The sequence below is a fragment of the Paramacrobiotus metropolitanus genome, unplaced genomic scaffold (genome assembly GCF_019649055.1).
Source record: "Paramacrobiotus metropolitanus isolate TYO unplaced genomic scaffold, Prichtersi_v1.0 Parri_scaffold0000284, whole genome shotgun sequence".
In the NCBI taxonomy this organism is placed as follows: Eukaryota; Metazoa; Tardigrada; class Eutardigrada; order Parachela; family Macrobiotidae; genus Paramacrobiotus; species Paramacrobiotus metropolitanus.
In genome coordinates, this window is record NW_026570504.1 from 744 (window position 1) to 21,607 (window position 20,864).

The 20,864-nt window shown below is 46.5% G+C and overlaps 2 protein-coding genes and 1 long non-coding RNA gene across 4 annotated transcripts; 1 reads left to right on the top strand and 2 right to left on the bottom strand.

Moving 5' to 3' along the window:
- Positions 1-2,829: 2,829 nt before the first annotated feature.
- Positions 2,830-4,266, top strand: LOC129601842 (glycoprotein-N-acetylgalactosamine 3-beta-galactosyltransferase 1-like). The gene is made up of 3 exons (XM_055500753.1): positions 2,830-2,863; positions 3,444-3,503; positions 3,792-4,266. Exons 1-3 carry the CDS (start codon positions 2,830-2,832, stop codon positions 4,205-4,207), a joined length of 510 nt encoding a protein of 169 aa, XP_055356728.1. The 3' UTR covers positions 4,208-4,266.
- A 9,231-nt stretch (positions 4,267-13,497) lies between these two features.
- On the bottom strand, positions 13,498-14,775 carry LOC129601839 (uncharacterized). 2 transcript variants are annotated; one of them, XR_008692287.1, is made up of 2 exons: positions 14,178-14,775; positions 13,498-14,070 (listed from the first exon to the last, which is right to left on the bottom strand). It is a non-coding gene; the product is annotated as an uncharacterized LOC129601839 (long non-coding RNA). The 2 variants fall into 2 exon arrangements; XR_008692288.1 differs by having other exon boundaries at positions 13,498-14,095.
- Positions 14,776-15,229: 454 nt separating this feature from the next.
- Positions 15,230-17,779, bottom strand: LOC129601836 (uncharacterized protein K02A2.6-like). The gene has a single exon (XM_055500745.1). It carries the CDS (start codon positions 17,777-17,779, stop codon positions 15,230-15,232), a length of 2,550 nt encoding a protein of 849 aa, XP_055356720.1.
- Positions 17,780-20,864: the final 3,085 nt, after the last annotated feature.

Here is a 20,864-nt window from a genome sequence, read left to right on the forward strand (position 1 = left end):
TTCCAAAAACCCGGAAAACTGAGTGTGTCAATTCTTTTGCGGCGAAGTGTCCGCGACCAGATGTCCAAACCGAAGTGTCCCAGCGTCGAAATGTCCAGCGGCGAAATGTCTTCGCGGCGAAAAGTCGTGCGTCGAATTTAATTATGGCGAAATGTCACACTCCCAAATGTCCGGGTGCGATTCCTCCATCGTAGACTCCTTGAGTACGAGGACATTTGGGTGCTGTGAACATACCCTGCACGATTAGGCTGCGATGAACAGCTGGCTAGCCGTAGCTCGGTCTGAATGCAAACGGCTATAAATTTAGCCGGCTGTTCATCGCAGCCTAATCGTGCAGGGTATGTTCACAGCACCCAAATGTCCTCGTACGACAAATCGTGACGCCAATGTCACGACTTTGTATTTACTGCAAAAAGACACAACACACTTAATGATGGTCTCACACTGATGACCATACACCAGCAACATGGTTGCTGTACTACGCCACATTCCGGCGCACCCGGACATTTGGGAGTGTAGCACTTTGTTACAATCAAATTCAACGCACGACTTTTCGTCGCACAGGCATTTTACCGCTAAACAAATTTACGCTGGGACACTTCGGTTTGGGACAATCTGCATTGGGACATTTCAACTTTGCGACATTTCGACGCAAGGCGTCTGGTCGCGGACATTTCGCCGCAAAAGAATTCGGCACGCCTAATTTTCACGGTTACGCTTAGATTTATTTTCAGGTCATTCTTAAGTTTCTTAGGTTATTTTTAGGCTGCGCTTAGGTTGTTATTAGGTATCTTAGGTCATACGCTTCGTATTTTCTTGGTTTCCCAAATTTCCTCAGGTTTTTTTCTACGTTAGTTTCTTTGGGGTTCCAGAACCATTTTTATTCTTGTCCCTAATGGTTCCAGTAAGTCTCGTTTTCTCAAGAAGTTTCGTTTTTTTAGTTTCATTTTTTCCAGCCTGATAAAAATTTATTTGCTGAAAACGACTTCTCATCGAAACAGCCTCGCGGCGAAATGCCTCGGCGTCGAACGGCTTGGCGACGAAATGTCTCGCGGCGTGATGTCCTGCTGACCAATTGTCCCGCAACGAAATGTCGCGCGGCGAGATGCCCTTGCGGCGAATTCTCTGCGACCAAAAAGCTAATGACTAGTATGACCTCGGCAAAATGCCGCGGTGCCCCGAAGCGCCAAGCATGCGCTAACCGCCCATCAAACATGTATCTGAAAATTGAAAAAGGCAACGCTTGGGGGGCACGTATCTTAAGCCCTTGGCAAATCAAGACCATTTTTTACTGGTGCGTCAGCGAACCCTTTATGACATCTTAACATAGTATAACTTAGCGAGTTTTTGCGGTCTTATTCATTTCAATAATTTCAACATTTATCTGCGGTTATCTGAGCTCGTAGCTAACTCCTGCGGCGAAAAACAGATGTCATTCTCCACATTCAGCAAAGCCAAGCCCATCAATCTCTCTTGCCACACAGTATTTCGTTTTCAGTCGCTTCAGTGTGGAGAACGACCTCTCAAATTTGGCTACCGCGAGCATAATCACTTAGAGTAATACTAGTAGACCCGCGCAAACTGCGCGGATAAACCACCGGCGGAATACAAATTGCAAAAAGTATTAACCTGTTGGCTGCACATGCATATTATTTCTAATGATCCAAGCGTAGAAAAACTTATAGTTTCACTGGCAAATATTTTAACGGTACTTAATTACTCCACGCTGCGCTTAATAGCATTATACTATTGCGCTGACAAATGTAGCCAGTCCAAGTACTGCATATGTACTGTTACGGTGTTACCTATCCAGTATTTCGTTTGCTTGTCGGCGAACTCCGCTCGCGCTGCAGGTGTAGCGATTCGCCATCTACTGGTAGATTCTGCAGAAACCTAAAACTATTTTAAGTTTTGTAAAATCTCTCGCTTTAATAAAAGACATGAGGATGGTTGCCAATTTCGTTATTCCAAGCGCTGTAAGTTTCACGGTTACATCCCCAACTGCATTGCAAGTACGTCACATGCAAACTTATAAATTTGGCCAAACTCTAAACACTCTAAGTCCCTTTGCTCGACCAATATTTTCTGTTAAACACCTAAAAGTTACAAAATTTCCGAAACCTTTTTTTTATAATTTTTTTGAACCTTAAACTTTTTGATGAAGAACTTTAAACTTTAAATTGCCGACAGCCGGGAAATATAGGGATCGTCAAATTTATTTCTGCGTGACTTTTTGCGGGTTTTGGCAGAAATGGGATTCTGGCTGTGTCATTCTGTAGTAAAGCAGTGGTGACTTCTTGACTTTTCCTGTAGACTCCGTACGTTAGGTTTCTTTCTAAAATCTCCTATGCACTATAACAGACTCTGGCGAGGAGATCACGAGTGTGCTTTATTGACAAATAAAGGGAACAATGCTGCGTAATAGCAGGAAAAGCAAGAACATAGCACGGATCACGGATGGCTAAAGTAGCAAGTGGTTGCTAACTTGCTAACAGGGTTCTTGAGCGTCTGATGGCGTGAAAGAAATCAGGCGGCAGACACGTGCGAGCTGCAGGCCAGTCGTATCAGCTGTGTGATGATGCGCAGACTGGACTCGATCCAACGCGAGCGTATGAACGTATGAACGCTAAACCATGCCCTGTAGCGCCACGTGGATGGATTTCTCGCACTCATACGCTTCGGCTACCATCTAGCGTCGGACAGGTAACGCTACAGGGCATGAAGATCGAAGGGACCGAAAGGTCAAAGGATGCAAGTGAGATCAAGTGGGTAACTTGTTACGCCACGAGATTATCCGAAGATGATAATGCACGTCGACGAGATAGAGGAATGACCCTGACAATAGGCGAAAGGTCACCCAGAGGTCAGTTTGAACAGCCTCACTTGGAAAGAGAAGACCAGAGCAAAAGCCTGAAGTTAACCAGATCGAGTACAAGCCTCTACTTTTGTTGGGATTACAACTCTTGAAATTTGTGTGGGCGACTGGCGCCTTATATAGCCCTGAGCACTCGCAGGTGTTGGCTCTTCGTACGCGCAATTACGGATCTGAGAACAATAGAGATCTAAACGTTAACCAATGAGAGACGACTGCATACACGTGGACTAATCTAATGAGAGCATCTAGAAAGCATTTACACACGTGGCCCAATAAGAACATGAGGTCAGTTAATACACTAGAACAATAGGTTGAACTACGTCATCGAAGCGCGGTCATGTCGAAATGGCGAGTCGCGGTCAAAGTTCTCTGTTGGAGATTTCTAAGAAGTCGAAATAGAGACTCGGGGTCAGGACTCGCGTAGAAGCTGTAGTAAGGAGTAAGCCTAAGCCTCGGGGTAGAAGTAGTAAAAGTAGTAAAAGTAGTACCGATGTGTAGTCTAAGGGACGCCAGTACACGTCAAGGTGTTCACATCACCTAAATTTTTTGATAATAAAAATACAAAAATTTCAAATTATAAAGAAAAATTTCCGGAATAATAGCCTGTTAAATTTGTTCGTTGATGGAGGTTGGCTAATGTAGTTGCAACAATATTAATAATGGTGATCATAATAACGATCATACTCGTAGTCCTAATCTATCATAATCATTATTATTATGATAATATTATCATTATCGATATCACTGCAAGTAGTGCCGCATTTCAATATGTCAGAAATGAGATTCGTATCTGATGATTCGAGGTCAATTTTGTGCAATGCTATCACCTCGAAAACCATTGCATCCACAGCTTTACTTGGACTTTATTACTAATTTTATTGCCTGAAATCGCGTATTCGAAGCCCTAATTTTACAGGTTACATGTCGGGTGGGGCAGGATATGTACTAAGCCGAGAAGCGGTACGAAGGCTGATAGAGCGTGGCTTAAACAAACAACGATGCCGAAACGACAGCGGAGGCGACGAAGATTTGGAGATGGGACGCTGCCTGGAAAGAGTCAACGTAAAGCCAAAGAACAGCCGAGACGAGCATGATAGGGGAAGGTTTTTCCCTTTTAATATCACTTACCACATGTCTCCGGGTCATATGAGTCGTACAACGGATTGGTACCCACAACACACTCACAACAACGACGGTGATCTCCTGAACTGTTGTTCCGATACTGCCATCGCGTTTCATTATGTTAAGCCAATTGAAATGTACCAGTTCGAGTTTTTGTTATATGGTCTTAGGATGCATGTTAATCGCTTTTCTAATGTAATGCAAATCTAGAGCCAGTGGCGTTAATAGCTTTATACCAACGCTTGTTTTATAGCAAAAATCTGAATCTACGTAAGATGTCTTTACCATAGAGTCAAGGCTATTTCACGAACCTACGGTGTGCAGTGTAGTACACTGCACACACTTCTTCAGTACCACAGTCCGTGTGCCCCAACACAGGCACCCGTTTACTGTCACCAGTTCGCTTTCCACCCGCTTATACGGTCGCAGCTCTTCTCTTACCACGCTCGGCCATCTGGTTTGGACGTACTCTAGAACGATGCTGAGCTCGGCATCCGCGCGGATTTCCTCCGCCACAATTTCTACCGACACTGGTAACCGTCCCACATTCTCCGTATGCACAGCATTGACTACGCTGTCCATTCCCCGGTTACCCAACTCGGTCAGCTTCGTGGAATGCAGTGGTTACCTGCTTAACCCGTCAGCCTGGCCGAACTCTTCTGTTCGCCGGTTCAAAATAGTCGGACTGTGCGCCATCAGCATTAACGCCCAGCGCTGAAGGCGGTTCGCGGGCACCACCGCTAACCTTTTCCGGTCCACGAACACGCTCATGTCGCTCAGCAGTGGCGTGTGGTCCGCCAGCAAGGTGAATTCCTCCCAGCAGTATATTAGTGAAATTGCTTGCACCCGAAGACCAGGGCGAGGGATCCCTTCAAAATCTGCCCGTACCCAATTTCGGCGGCGTTGAGACTCCAGGATGCGTGTGCAATCGGTCTCTCCGTACCGTCCGGGAACCGATGACACAGCACCGTTCCAATGCCGTACTGCGATGCGTCGGCTGCTACAATCAGCGGCATCGCCGGCTCGTAATGCACCAAAAACGTGGCTTAGGCAATCTCCTACTTAACTCCACGATCTGCTGTTCGCATTATTTTGACCATCAGTTAAGTCAGCTTTCTGGAGTTGTGAAACACGTGCCACTTTACGGACAGATTCTTCACGAATTTGGCATAGTAGCTCACCTTGCCGAAAAACGCGTGCAGCTCACTTAAGTTTTTCGGCGGGCTCATATGCAGCAACGCCTTCACACGGATTCTCGAAATGTGGCGCCCACGACTGTCCACGATGAAAACCAAATACTCCACGAACAGTTGCATGAAATGATACTTGCTGCGCTTCGGCGACAGTTCGTGTTCTGACAACCGCTCCATGACCTTTTCGAGGTTGCGCAAGTGCTCTTCATCCGTGGCGCCGGTGACTATAATATGGTCAAGATAAACGGCCACGCCTTCGCAGCCATGGGAGAATCTGTTTCATAATTTGCTGAAATATGATGGCCCAACTGGCGACTCCGAACGGCACTCGGTTACACCGAAACAGTCCCTTGTGTGTATTGATCACCACAAGCTGTTTGCTGTCGTTGTCCATTTCCACTTGGGCATACGCCTCGGCGAAACAACGTACTGAATTTCTCTCCGCAGTTTAACTTGGCGAATAATTCGTCAGGCGTTGGGAGCGGATATCCTTTTGAACGTCCATCGAGTCGTTCAGACCGGTGCTTAAATCAGCACACGTTCGCACATCACCAACTCTCTTCAGCGTCCCCACAATGAGCGCCGCCCAGTCGGTTTGTTCGACTGGAGTGAGAATGCCGCGCACCACCAAACGCTCCAGGTCCTTCTCGATCGCCTCTCCAAACGCGAATGGCACTGTACGGGGTTTGCAGGACACTGGTCGCGCTCCCAGTTTCAAGTGGAGACGCGCCTTATTCCGCTTGCAGTGAGTCAATTTTTCGCGGAACACTTCCTTGTCCCGGTCGATGACTTCCTCCACACTGCTGGTAACGCTGTATAATTCACTGGCCTGCAGCTCACGGAGGCTCATTTGGCTCAGATCCAAGGCGCTTATCTAGTCGCGGCCGATGGCATCGCCACCGCGGCCCACTACCACCACCGGTAACTGCTTCCGGACGCTGACGCGTTGCACATCCACTGTGGCGGTTCTGATCACTGACAACGCATGACCAGGGAAGCTCCTTAGCGGCTGCGTTGACGGCGATAGGCGCGGCGAACCAATCGCCCTCCACGTTCCCGCCGTGAGGATGGCATCGCCGGATCCCGAATCCAGTGCTGACACTGGCGTGCCGTTCAACTCCTGTGGTATGCGTATGCACTGGCTGCCAGCCACATCCAGTGCCAGCACGTCGAATTTTTCTTTAACCATAGTGCGCCGCCCGTCTCCGTTTCGCGAGCTCGCTATCGAATACTTACACAGCATATCGAGCTACTATATGCATATAAACATGTATCAGTTGCTATTGTACGTAATTCTCTATAATAAAACTTGTTGCGTTATGGCGCATCTGTAGCAACTGCCTAAGCGTTTATTCCTGCAGCGACATTCTGCACAAATAGGCAGATCAGTTAGGCGCAAAGCTATTTCGAAACAAACATGAAAATCTGCGAACATTCGCATTTTTGGATTCTGTGATAATATAAACTGGGACACGAAAGGTTTTGTCAGACCGACTCAGAAGCAACGAGGAAAAGGGAGCAATCCTTTATTGAGTATCAATAAAGGAACCACAAAAATCACCGAAAACCAATGCGGAAAACCGAAGGGAGAAGTAGCTGCCAGCTAGTTCAGTGAAAATCAACGTCATGAGCGGCAGGCTGCACCTGCGTATCAGCTGAGGCCGCACAGCATGGAATCGCTCGTAAGCGCTGGGCTACGCCCCACGAGTGCAAAGCAACGCTAACTCGTCAGCGTAAACAAAGTATACGCTGAGTAATCAGCGTAATAGCGCGGCAAGAGTAGCGTGGCCACCTGCGTGCGGGCGACAGAGCAAGCCACAACAGGTGTCTACCGCCTGGAGTGAGTGGTCTCTGACATGCCTCTGGGCGGGAGTGGGAGCTCCTGCGAGCACCTTCTCGACTCTGTCCCTGGCCAACTGGAGGGTGCCAGGATCCGATACCCGGTAGGTCCGGATGCCACTTTGTCTCTCTTGCCCGGTAGGGCCGCTGTCTCAGACCCGCGGTGCAGTGCACCGAACGGCCGAAATCTGGAGTGCACCCGGTGTGTTGAGGGTTCCAGTGAGGTTTGTTGAGGCTTCTTTGGTCGATGAGTAAAAAAACACAGATTTATAAGGCTCATGGTCAAATATCGTAATAAAAAGATTACAATTCAACTTTGCCTTTACAAGACCGTGGCCATAAAAATTAAACGCTGGTCGAGACCAAAGTGGTGGCTCGTGTCCAAACGGTGGCTCTGATGAAAACATCAGGTTGGCCTGGCCAAACTCCCAAAATTAAGTTGGGGGCGCCGGTTGGCGTTTGTAGCCGGCAAACATGTTGGTCTGTTGACTAAGTGCGGGAATTATCCTCCCTTGCCGGTAGGCGACTTCTAGTTCCCTGTGGCACCGTAAGTCTGGCTGCGAAGATTCGGATGACCTACCGTTGTACGTGTACGCATAAGTCCCGGTTGGGGCCTCCTGATAGTTTTCAGGTCTTCGCGAAGTTCCCATTGCGGTCCTTGCGGCCGTAACCAGAAAACTGGCGTTCGCGTCCGGTAGGACAAACTGAGCCAGGTAATTGATGTGATCAAGCTGGTCATCCTGAATGTGAAATTCGCACAGGTCGTTCCAATCGGGTCTGATGATGGGCTGCCCGAGTAAGTTCAGTCTGTGGCGCTCAGTAGAGCGTTACCGCGGACCGTCGGGTAGCCCTCACGGTTGTCCAGGTGGTCGTCCATACTGAAAGTGTGGAGCCAGTCCTTCCGCTGGAATTCGCTTTCCAGAACGGCAGGGTGTAAAACCTGGCAGTGGCACCTGCCAATGGCACTGCCAGTGGCATGGCAATCAATAAAACCTGGAGACTCTGGCAGCTGGCAAATGATAAAATCTGGCAGATGCCGCATAAAATGTGGCACGGTCGCACAATTAAAAAGCGGGTTTGCTGCATAATCCCTGAAAATCTTGCCAGTGTACCGTCAGTTTTACATATAAAGTGTTAACACCCTTATTAGCCATGCACGAAGTTCGAAAATATGCGCCGGCATAAAGAATTTCAAAAGGTTACATCGCATTTTGCCGTTTGCGCAAAGTATCGCAGTTAAGCAGAATCGCAACGCGAGTTGCAAAAAATACAATCGCGGCACTTCCAGATCTATAGGACTGTCAAATATCAGCAGCCCGCTTGTATCTGCGGCACGACTGCTGCGCACGTTTCCGTTACTCGTTTTTCTGCTATGACTAAGAGAAAAAAATTGAAACATGTTCCCACCATTCCCAAAAAAAAAATAACGGATACACTCGTAGAAATAAACACCAAATCTGACAGCACCGTGAATTCTGCAATAAAACTACCTTCAGTGCCATTCACTATCATGGACAACTCAACACAACAAGCGCAAACTTATTAAGAAAAATAATTTCACATAGCTTAATGACAAGTAATTAATTTTCTTCATGTGTAATAAATTTGTTAATTACGTGCTAAAAAATTCGCTGGATTACTAATTATTAGCTAAATTAATTAATTAAACTTTATTATCTTAAAACTTAATGACGAACTACAGTAAGCAAAGCGTAATTACATACAGTTTAATGCAGCCTGGCTCACTACGAACGCTTATTAGCAGCGCAGGATAATTTTAAAGAGTTGACAAGCGGTCATGAATGTGAGCGCGAATTCTAAAACCGAGCTCAACAGCTCGGTTTTCTAATTCAGCAACTGATTCTCCATCTGACCAATGCGCGAGGCGTTATCAGTGAATCTCTCTGACTCACAAATCAGTGCGTGAGTTGTTGCGCACTCGAGAGTTTTGACCTAGATACAATTCGCATCAGAGTCCCAATACGTAACATATTTGACAGCAACTCTAGAAAGCAAACCGCTGGAAAATGATTTGCGGTTGAGCGTGAAGCCGCCTGAATCGGATCTGCCAACTGATGTATGAACAAATTTACAATTTTATTTGCACACACATTTCAGCCATTTGGTAGTTTAGCACTTTAACTTGCATTGGCTACCGTTATTTAACGCCTGTGATAAAATATGAAGTATTATACACTTCTATCAAACATAAAACAAATCGTATATGATTTTGTTGGAAAAACTTGGAATATGAACTTTCAGACCCGTCTTACTGGCTTATTGATTTGATTTATTAAATAATTTAATAATTTGATCAATTATTTTTTCCACAGCAGTATTTTAGAACATTGCTGCGCTACAGCATGCAAAATTGTTCGCATATAAACACATATAAACACAGTAATCTAAATTTAGATGTGCTATGTGTATCATGCCCGCTCTCCAGTGGACCCGTTTAGGAATGAATGAACAATGTATGCTGTATAACGTTGCACCACCGTAGCTTTGAAAAGGCAATAACGATTTTATCCAAAATTGCATTGGTAATACGATGTTAGTAAGTATGCATAGTGCATACATACGGTAACCTGTTCCGGCTAATTTAATTTTAGATCAACTGCTTTCTGTGATGCTCTCCTCTCTATAGACCTCTCGTTTCTGCTGTTTGTTAATTCACTATAGAAATTATTAGTTTTCAGCGCTGTTTTACTTATTAAATAATAAATACATAATGTCTGATTAATTTGTGTAAAGCATAACAATACCTGTACATTTCGTCAAAGCGCTGATAAAAATTAACTGAAATCATAATATGCTCCATAGGTGAACTATACTAGCGGCAAGGCTAGCGGGGTACTACTGTAACTGTGAACAACAAATTTTGTGGGGCTACAGCATGCGGGAATGCGGCCTCCGTCATGGGAACAGCACCAGCATCGGCTAATTTAGATGAGATGTTCAGTATAATCAGACCGTCTATCTCTGTTGTCGGTTGAGGCTGTAGATTACATCTTTATTATGAAAGATTACAATGTATTATGTGTTGAAGTGATGTAGTTGAATTACCATTTGATTCTTAACATACATACAATGCGGAAAAAAAAAAAAAAACAAATTTTGTGTTACGAGCTACGTATCTGTACTGCATCCTTACCAATCGAAGCCAATAATAAAAATTAATATGACCTCGTGCTCATACCATTAGTAACGAAAGATTAATTTATGGATAATGTTAAGCGCTGTAATGCTAATTAACATACCGAGTATTGCTCCACGACATGCCTTATTATTGACGACAAACAGTTTTGGACCAGAAGGCCGGCTGAGAAGGGTAACTAGTGTTGTCATTATTTGTAAATTTACTATACCATCACGAAATCATTTCTGCAAAGAAAAGGAAGTAATGAGTGAAGCCGCGATTTTGTACCACGATGATGGCACGATCTACAGTACAACAGCGATTTGACTACAGACTACTGGTCACTATGGTGCCGGCTCGGCTCATGTTCGGCATGCGTGCATGTAAACTTCATTGTGATTCCAAAAAAATCGGCGCTTTGTACACTGTTTACGCGCACTTTGCTTCCAGAGGATAGTTCTACAAACAGCTAGCCTTATCTAGTTGTTTTGTCTGCTGATTATTTCGCCCGTTGTACGTAAATGGCAATACAAACAGATGAACCCAACCGGCTCATATGATTGTTAAGACGAGAGGTACCCAACATATGGTTAAATTGGTACACCCCCCGTGCTGCATATTGTTGGAAAGAGCGTTTCGTGATCTAAAACCCGACACCAGCAATGTTTATTAAAATTTTAAACTGAAAGAGTTATTTTGACGTTAAACAGCATGCGCAGTACAACAGAAAGTTGCCGAAAGCGCTCCGTTAGAGCAGTGGCAAATCGAACCTATCGGTCAGTTTAGTGGGCAATGGGCAGCGATCGGGCCTGCCGCCTGCCAGCGCTCCTGAACTCGTGCGTCTTCCTGGTTATCTCTCTCTCCCCGCTCACAAAGAATAAGTAGGCCATCAAACTGGCAACGATAGGTGTAGTGATGCAACTGACAACAAATGCCCTACACGGCAAGAGTTGAACCAAGGTTGAACCTTGGAAATATTCTAAGTTTATTGGCATTTCAAAACAGGAGTAGAAGTTTTCAAAAGAAAGCAATTAAAGGTATGCTCATATAGTCATATTCAAGTAGCTTATTCACATTTTATAACAAAATACGCGCTTTGTGCCGTAGATAAAAACCTAGATAAAAACCTAGTTCATTCGAAACTTAGATATTACTCCTAATGGCAAGCTAATAAAAATTATTACATCCGTGCAGTCTTTCCTGTAAAAGTCAGTAGGTGGCGAATTATTTGACACGTTTTGGTAGTACTTATTACGTTGTTACGTTTTGCTTTGTATTATTGGTTAAAAGGTATTAAGGCACGAAAAAGAAATGACAAAAGGTTTGCACTTAGCAGTTTGCTTCGGGCCTATTCGCTATCGTAGTTCGGAAAAGACTGGAAGGACATGAAAAGCTTCGAGCAGGATGCACAGTATTTGCTTTTCCCCACCGGGCCCGGTTTGTATGCAATCAGCCGTGTGGTCAAGCAGTCTTCGTGGGCTGACCGGCTGACCGAATGGTTGCCGGCAGGCCGGCAGACAGAATGCTCTCTGCGTGGCTTCAGTGGTCACTTGCCTGTTGTACTGAACTTTGACGCGATAGTGGTTTGCAGTTTATCAAGTCCAAGAAGATATTCCTGTTACAGTGCACATTGTCGGCATCAAAGTGAACAGGAAGACAACTACTCACGCTATCCGTTGCACTAATTTTCATCTTGATGTGACGTCGCGTTCGCCCGGAATTTCGGTTTAAAATTTTGATTTTGATATTTCAATGGCGTTTTTTTCGAATTTTTCATAACCCTACCAGCAACGGATAGTCGACATCAAGATCTATCATAAGACGACATATTGTCCTAACCGGGTGTATAGTGAATATTTTCACCGGGGTCGAAGCTAAAAATTAATTACCCCATTATTTTGTTAATGACCCTACAAAACTTCCCAAAAAAATTAGTAGATGATAGCACAACATCTTGGTGGCGTACGGCAATAGTTAAATTGACCGTACATTTACCACCGCGTGTACACAAAAAATTAGCGCAAGGGGACCATATGCTGGGTACCCCTCGTCTTAACGTGCGACAGTGCGCACGTAAAATCAGTTGCGTTGAAACGTTTACATCTGTCTCTGGCTAGTTTGGCATGAGAAGCTATGTTTAGAGTGCCTAACAATTAACAATGCCGACTTCTGCCGTAAAGCCTTCAATTTTATAAAAATTTAATGTGGGCTCCATCAAGGTGGACAGGATCATACTGGGACACACTACGTTTTACAATGCGAGCAAGAAAGGAAGCTACGGGTTTAGGGTATGCGTTGTAGCGAAGACAGCGAAAACCGGTTTGTACAGCTAGTAAGCGCACAGACAGCCAGACTCATACGTGTGTAAGTGAATGCGAGCGGATTTACCCACTCACACACACATGTGCCGATCGATCGATACAGCAAGGCAGCACTCCGCTTGCGCTTTTTGGCAGCACCGGAATGCGCTGTCTTCGGTCTATTTATAGTCACAACAGAGAGGCTGCATTGATCAACCAGCCTCAGCGGGCAAAAAAGGCTGTTCGCTGGCTTTTTAACATAGACCGTAGCCTCCTCATTTAGTCAGATTGTAGTCTATATCTACGTTCTCAGTATTCGATTATACAGTAATGTCAATTTACGTAAGCAACAGTAACAAATGTAAGTACTCATAATAGCTTACTTTGTGATTGCACCTTTTTTTCCTAAGTTATTATTGATGTTTTCATGGATATCTCGTGCCGGAAATATCTTAAATGTATCACAGCCCACAGGAAGTAGCGCTTAAATTCAAGCTGAAATTATATCTGAAATTTCTGCGTTTTACGCAACGAAGTTTTGAGCAGAAACTAGAATCCAAAGGTCGTTTCGTTCACTTCCGTAATATAAACAGCAGCTTATAATTATTGCCGGCTTTTGCTATGGCCTTCTACGTACAATTGTTAAAGAAAGTGTGCCGGTACATGGTATCAAATTCGTATGTATAGCGCATGCACGATAACTTTCGCTCCCGCGCACTTCCATACACTTTTTGGCGTTGTTTTTTGGCATTTTTGTAGTCAGATGAGTTGTATTCACTGGCGTGAAGGCTGTCCGTGCGCGCAACATCCGCTTCGGCAGTTATGGGCTTGATAAAGTTAAAAACGTTTAAACATACGGAGGTGTATCCAAAAACCTCATTATGAATCGATTAGAAAATCCTGCATGAAAAAACTCGTTGCCCCGAAGATCGTTTTTACACCGAGTCTCGTTTCCATGAATGTTTTTAAAAATTCAAATACTAAAAAAATGAATCTCAGATAAAAATATATCAAATTTGAAACAAATGATAAAAACCGTACTATTATTATTATTCATCGTGGAGCAGGTAGCCCATTTCCGGCTAGGGTGACATACCAGATGGGATTTTGAACCTGGCCAAACAGTAAAATCTAAAAGTACGAGTACAGATAGACAGAAAAGGACTCAAACAAAATTGACACGGTTCAAAGCTTGCTTAAAAGCACCAATAGTGCGAATATCGAACAGATCAGAGGAATTAGAATTAACAAAAAATGTCCACAATTTATTAACCTTCCAAGCAAAGGTCGTCTCGCCAACTTCCTTCTTCGCTTCCGCCTTTATATGGATGCGGTTTCTATTCCGAAGGTTGTACGGCTTGATACGGTCGTCAAATTCCACCATCTCGCTGATGTACTGCGACACATGGAATTTTTCCGGATGTTTGATCTTGTATAACCATATCGCTTCCTTTTGTTTCCATCTCGTGAAGAGCGGCAAGATCCCATGTTGTTTCATGAACGATTCCGTGGGTATCTTTGCGTAGTTTGCAGCCGCTCGGAGACCGTTTCGATGCATCGCGGCCAATTTATCCCGCAAGCGCACAGATGCCCCGCTCCACACTGTATAGCAGTAGTTCAGATGCGACTGAACAAAGACACAGAAAAGCGCAATGCGCTGGGACATTGGTAGGCCGACTTTCACACGGTTTAAAAGTGATGTACCGTACCGAAAACTCTATTGGACTTTTATGGACATGGTCAGTCCAACTGAGATGTCATCCAGTATCACTCCGAGATGTTTCACTGACTTTTCCGGTAGCAGCTGATGTCCGTTGATGTACTCGGTGATCTTCCGGGAAATTGGTATTTCCAGGCAAAATTTTTAAGACGGTTGATCTGCTTTGCTTTGCGTTGCTTATTGTTTATTGTTTATTGTACGGTAGGCAGGTAACACATTAAAGGCTAGGATCGACATCTAGCATGGGAATTTAAACCTGGCTCAACAACAGGCATCGTAATGAAATTGTAGCAAAGGTCACTAATAGTCAATCTAGTAATGGTTACATGCTTCAGTGCATTACGAAAAAAGCAAGCGAACTGCTACTGAAAATATCGTTTCCGGCCAGGTTTAGCTGGCTCATAACGTTGTTCAGCCTCCACGCCAACAACGTTATAAGCCAGCTAAACCAGACCAGAATATAAACCCTTTATGTGCGTTGAACATAAAGGGTTTTCAGGCCACTATATACGAATTTTGACTACAGAATGACTAAAAACTAGGAAAAAAAGGTTAAGGGTGCCGGGGTGCGCGAAAGCGAAAGTGTTCGTTTATATACACCAATGTTGCACCATGTACCGGCATTCCTTAAATTTCAGTGACACCGGTTTTGTTGCCTTTTTGCCGGAGGTATAAGGAACGCAACGAAAGTCGAGTAAAAGCAAGCCCCAGGTAGCGTGCAAGTTGCAGCGCCTATCATGCTGGTAGCGTGTTACTGAACTGATCCGTTTGAGTTCAGTCAACAGTCAACACGGCAGCCTACTTTCACTGTTGTTAACTGATTACAGCACCGCGTTCAACCGCAAACCGTATTTCAGCGGCGCATGTCGTATATGTAATACGCTTTAATATGATAATAATAAGTAATAGCACAAAGTCTCAGATTCTCGTACCCAGCTGGTAGTCGTACTAAATCATCAGTATTATCGCACACCACAACTCATGACCTTTTGCACTTAGCAACATCATACACTACATCTCCTTTCCCCGATAAAAAAAAAATTATTTTGTATATCCGAATCGTGTTGGCTCGACTCCCTTATTCGCTCTCGCTGACACACGCAATGGAGGAGCAGGATTCGCTGTGGCAGGCACTGCCACTTGGGGAAGCTCTGCGTTCAGAGCTGGCTCCGGCTGTGGTCGGATGACAGGTTCCGCTATTGCAGGTTGCTGGTCACGCTGTGGGATTTCCGATATCATCGCCTTTGGCACTGTTGGCGATGTAACGTCGTTGGGCTCAGCTGCAGCACGCCATTCACGCGGCCTGATCTGGTCTTCGTGGCGAAACCACTCTTGGCCGTCGACGGTAACTGTCCATTGACGGTTTCCTTTCTTAGACCGCAGCTGGCCGGGCGTCCAATGGGTTTTAGGACCGTGGCGGAAATCACGTACCAACACCAGCTGTCCGCCAAGGAAGTTTTTCTCTTTGGCATGCCGATCGAAATTTCGTTTATGACGGTCCATGTTGGATTGCCGTGTATCGTTCGCGTCCGGATGTACCAAATCCAGCGCTGTGCGCATTCGGCGCTTGAGGAATAGCTCATCGGGCGAACTTCCAGTGGTGGCTTGCGGTGTCGTACGATACCTGAACAGGTATTTCCGCAGTGCGTCGTCGATGTTAGCATTGTTGCCTGTCAACATCTTGGTCATGGCGTCCTTGAATGCGCCAACATAACGTTCCGCCTGCCCGTTTGATTGCGGGTGTCCAGGCGCCGTGCGCAGGTGCGTGATTCCGTTGGCCTTGCAGTTGTCTGCAAATTCAGCGCTGGTGAACTGCGGCCCGTTATCCGTTACCAGCTGTTTCGGGTATCCATAACGGCCACATAAATGCTCCAGCACGGCAATCACGTCGCCGGACTGCGTACGCCGCATTTTGACGACTTCGGGCCACTTCGAGAAGCTGTCCACAATCACGAGAAACATCTCGTTGTGGAACGGGCCCGCGAAGTCCATGTGCACACGCTGCCACGGATTCTCGGCAACCGGCCACTGCTGCAAGGGCACTTTCGCCATCTCCTTTGCTGCCATCGTGCAAGCAGGGCATTTCTTGGCCAGCCGTTCGATGTCGCCGTCCAGTCCAGGCCACCAGAAGTGACTTCTGGCTTCCGCCTTCATCCGCACCACGCCAGCATCTGTAGCATGCAGATGTTTCAGCAGGGCCGCTTGGAGCGACTCTGGAATGACCGTTCTCGCTCCCCACAGGACACATCCAGCGACCACTGACAGTTGCAGTCGTCTCTGGTGGTACGGCTGGAGTTCCGGTGGTGCCTTCTCTGGCCATCCCTTAAGGACCAAGTGACGACACCGAGCCAGCACGCGATCTTTGCCAGTTTCACTAGCGATTTTCTTCGCGTCCACCGGTGTTTCACTCAACACTTCCATTTGGACAGCATGGATGGCTTCGTGCATTCCCCAGTCGTTGGCGTCGAAGATGTCCTTCGAGTGCAGAGGCAGCCGGCTCAGTCCAAAGTCATCGGTAGACCGGTACTCAATGGTAAAAGTATACGCCATGAGTGCAATGGCCCACCGCTGGAGGCGGTTGGCAGATACCGCAGGGATTCCAGTCTTCCGGCCGAACACCGTGACCAACGGCTTGTGGTCAGTAAGGAGTGTGAACTCCCGACCCGCCAGGTACTGGTCGAACTTCTTCACACCGAAGACAAAGGTCAGCGCCTCTTTCTCTATCTGCGCGTACCGTTGTTCAGTCTGCGTAAACGTCTTCGATGCATGGGCAATGGGCTGGTCTTCCCCGCTCGGTCCGCGGTGGCTAATGACAGCTCCGATCCCGTACTGCGACGCATCCGCTGCGAGGATTAGCGGCTTCGCAGGATCGTAATGCACCAGCATTGTAGTAGCCTGTGCCAGCTCCGCCTTCAGGCTGCGGAAGGCACCATCACATTCTCCTGACCATTCCCACTTGACGTCCACTTTCAGCAGGGCGTTGAGGCAGTACGTCTTGGTCGCCAGCTGGTGAATGAACTTGCCGTAATGATTGATCATTCCCAAGAAAGATCGCACCTGGGCGACGTCCACCGATGCTGGCATCTCCATGATTGCGCGAATCTTTGTTTCGGAAACATGTCGGCCGTTTCTGTCAACCACGAATCCCAAGTATTCTACCGACAGCTGGAGGAAGTTGCACTTCTGCTGTTTCAGGGTGAATCCTTGTCGGTTCATTCGTTCGGCTACTTCGGCCAGATTCGCAAGGTGCTCCTGTCGTGTTCTGCCTGTGATTATAATGTCGTCCATGTACACAGCCACATACGGGATGCCATTCAGCAGTTCTTCCATCATCTGTTGGAAGATGCTTGGCGCAGCAGCCACTCCGAACGGCAGTCGGTTGTAGCGATACAGTCCGCGATGCGTGTTTATCGCAACCAACTCGCGGCTCGGCTCATCAAGTGGCACCTGGTGATATGCATCGGACATGTCAATCGTGGTGAATTCCTCACCGCCATTGAGTATGGCGAGGAGGACATTCCAGGATGTCCATTCAATCTGATCCGGGTTAAAACGGATCAAGTTCTGGGCTTTTTCTTTTGCGGCAGTCATTGGGGAAGACACTGGGGAAGTATCAGAAGTCGACGTAGATGTATCGACCGATCCGGGCATACACTCGCTTTGAGTAATACCGCCTTCACGCCAATGTCGTATATGTAATACGCTTTAATATGATAATAATAAGTAATAGCACAAAGTCTCAGATTCTCGTACCCAGCTGGTAGTCGTACTAAATCATCAGTATTATCGCACACCACAACTCATGACCTTTTGCACTTAGCAACATCATACACTACAGCGCATATTGTTGAGTACGCGTCAGTTCATACTGGCCTTTTAAGGCATCCAGCAGTCCACCTTCCATAAGCTGCTTGACCACCTGATCGACCACGGATTGATGTTACTCAAAATCTGTTCGTACGTCGTCGGAGTTGGCGCCTCATACCCATAGGGCTGAGAGCCTGACGGTGGCTGCTGCTGGTGCGACTGCTGTCCGTGAGTTTTCGGGAGGCCGTTGGACCGTACCCTCTCGACTGGTCGGCGCCCGTGTTACGAGGTCGACTGTTACATTCGTTATCCTGCTGGACCTTCCGTTCTCGTGCCGTTTGGGTGAGTGGTGGCCACTTGGTTTCGGGATTGCTCCAGCTAGGTAGTAGGGCGCAAGCGCGTTGCATACAGAGATCGAAGTTTTCGATCTGTTCGTGGTCCCTCAGTAGGGGGAACAATTGGCTCATGTGGTAAATGCAGGGGAACACCTCCCGTTGAGAGTTGTTCCGCCGGCTGGACTGGTCCGAACTGTTGTGTTTGCAGTCCCGGCAACTTGGGTCGTAGTTCTGCTGCGGTGTAAGTTTTCTGTGGAACAAAAATAAGACACGCAGAATGGGATAAATTCCATTTGGAGCATAGGTCCCTATGATAATTACGCCCTATGATTTTACGTCCCTATGAAATTACAACCCGTCCCCCCTTTGACCTTATGCACTCCTATGCCTAGGTCACTATGGTATGGCCTCCGCTTCTGCTTGTTCTTGGTGGAAGCCAAAGTGGGTGTGTCGGCAGGACGAGGGCCATAACGGTCAGGTGGATCACGCAGCTTTCGGTAGCACTGCTGAGCCTCAGGCTCTTCAACGGTTTGCTCGAGCCAACGTTCACGCAACATCTCTTTGACGACGTATCTGACGTCCTCGTTGATGGGAAACAGGCCCATTTTGCGGCCCTGACCGTAGGCATATTCCGTTCCATCGATCAGCTGTGGGTGGTGCGCCAAATGTTTCAACTGGTACCGTCCTTGAAGTTGGTTGGCCAATTCGCCTCGTGTGAGGCCGAGGGGGTGCTGTGTGGTGGTCAGCACGGTAAAAATGGCGTTACGCCAATCCCAGTATCCTTGAGGGGCCGCTGCACGATTTTCCGGTGGGAACGTGTGTAACCCGCAAAATCGTCCGGACGGATGAACCGTTCGCCGGACGCTTTTGCCTGTAAGCAGCCAAAACCGTCCGGCGGTCCAAGAAAACGTCCGCCGGAAATTTTGCCCACCCAGGTTTTTATGCTCTATTCGATCTTCTGCACGCCCCAGAGTGCATATTCGGGGGCGGACGGTTTTGCCGGAGTGTGTATTCGGGACCGGACGGTTTTGCTGTACTGTATATTCGAGGTGGACTTTTTTGCCGGACTGTATATTCGGTCCGGACGGTTTTGCCGGTGCGAATGTTCTGAAGCGGACGGTTTTGCCGGATTGTGCATTTGGGGCGGACGGTTTTGCTGGACTGTATATTCGGTGCGGACAGTTTTGCCGGAGTGGATATTCGGAAACAGCCTTAAGTGGGGACTTTGTTTCTCAAGTCTTTGTTTTTTTTCTTTTTGTAATTTAAATATATTTGTCGAAGTCTCCACTACCGTGATTTTCTAACTGGGTTCGTGTTTTTTGAATGCTTTAAATACTCCGCGTTTTAGATGCTTCCTTTTTACGTTTTCCTTTTTCTTTTTCAAACATTCTGTAATGTTTGTTGCAGAATGAGAACCTTATCAAAGCACGAAACGAATAAAACATGCAGTTGGATTTTTCTACCGCATCAGCCTTTTTCGTTACTTGGCACGACGATAATTTTCGTGTCAGGCAAATTATGGTGACGGGCTGTAGCTCCAATTTCGGTGTAGTCCCCAGGAATGCTGGTCAACAAAATCTCGTACTACCAACGTTTTCTAGCCTCCTAAAATTTATTTAATTTTTCTGGTGGTTTGACAAAGGCGGTTCTGCTGTTAGATGTTACAGGAAGGTTGAAATTGAGTAAATAGCTTAGTTTTGCCTGACAGCCTCTATCCCTATCCCTTTACCATTGTCGTGTGAAGAGACTCGGTACGGATTAATGTACGAGAATTACCACTTCCCAGCCACGACTCAATCGGTAGAGCAAACTCTTAAATCAACTGTTACAGTAAATCGGATGGAAACTGATCAGGAACGCGAACTCACAGGAATCCCTAAGCAATTGTACTGAATACTCCTAACTTCCGGTCGTTACACATGAGGGTCCACGAAGCACGAGCATACCGTGATTACCACGCTATAATCCGTATTTAATTATGAACGTCGATAACACAGAAAATGCTTTACTCCGCTAACACACAATCATATGCACAACTCAAGAAAGTTAAAAGCAAGTTGCCAGTCTTAAGTGATCAAGACTGATGCGTTAAACACAGGAAGCAGGATCTTATATAGACTTCTAGGAGCACGAGATACATCGCTATCAAGTTGAGAACAGACGAATCACAGGTAGCGATAATGAACAACCGCAGTGACGTAGGAGAAAGGCGTACAGTAATTACAGTAATTAGAAGTACGTACGGATGTGTGTAGCTCCCACACGTCACCCCCACAAACGGTTTTTTGCTCCCGCAAACACAAACAAATCCATCCGTTCCATACTGTGATTGTGCGACGCTCCATCCTGATCCATCTCCGCGCAATCCACACGTGTCCATCCGGTGCCCATAATGACTGTACGCCTGATCCGAGTGAAATATGACTTGGTGGGATTTTTGGCGCTTGTTGGCATCCGGAGGTCCACGGTGATTGACATGGCGGGAGATCCAGGATCCAGGAGGCGTCCAAAGTCCAAAGGGAAGAAAGCAAAAC

Excerpts from the sequence above, each read along its gene's own strand:
- LOC129601842 (XM_055500753.1), top strand. The coding sequence starts at position 2,830 with ATGACCCTGACAATAGGCGAAAGGTCACCCAGAG. Across the intron at positions 2,864-3,443 it reads AGGCGAAAGGTCACCCAGAG|TTCAAATTATAAAGAAAAAT; the intron begins GTCAGTTTGAAC and ends AAATACAAAAAT. Across the intron at positions 3,504-3,791 it reads AAATTTGTTCGTTGATGGAG|GTTACATGTCGGGTGGGGCA; the intron begins GTTGGCTAATGT and ends CTAATTTTACAG.
- LOC129601836 (XM_055500745.1), bottom strand. The coding sequence starts at position 17,779 with ATGACTGCCGCAAAAGAAAAAGCCCAGAACTTGATCCGTTTTAACCCG.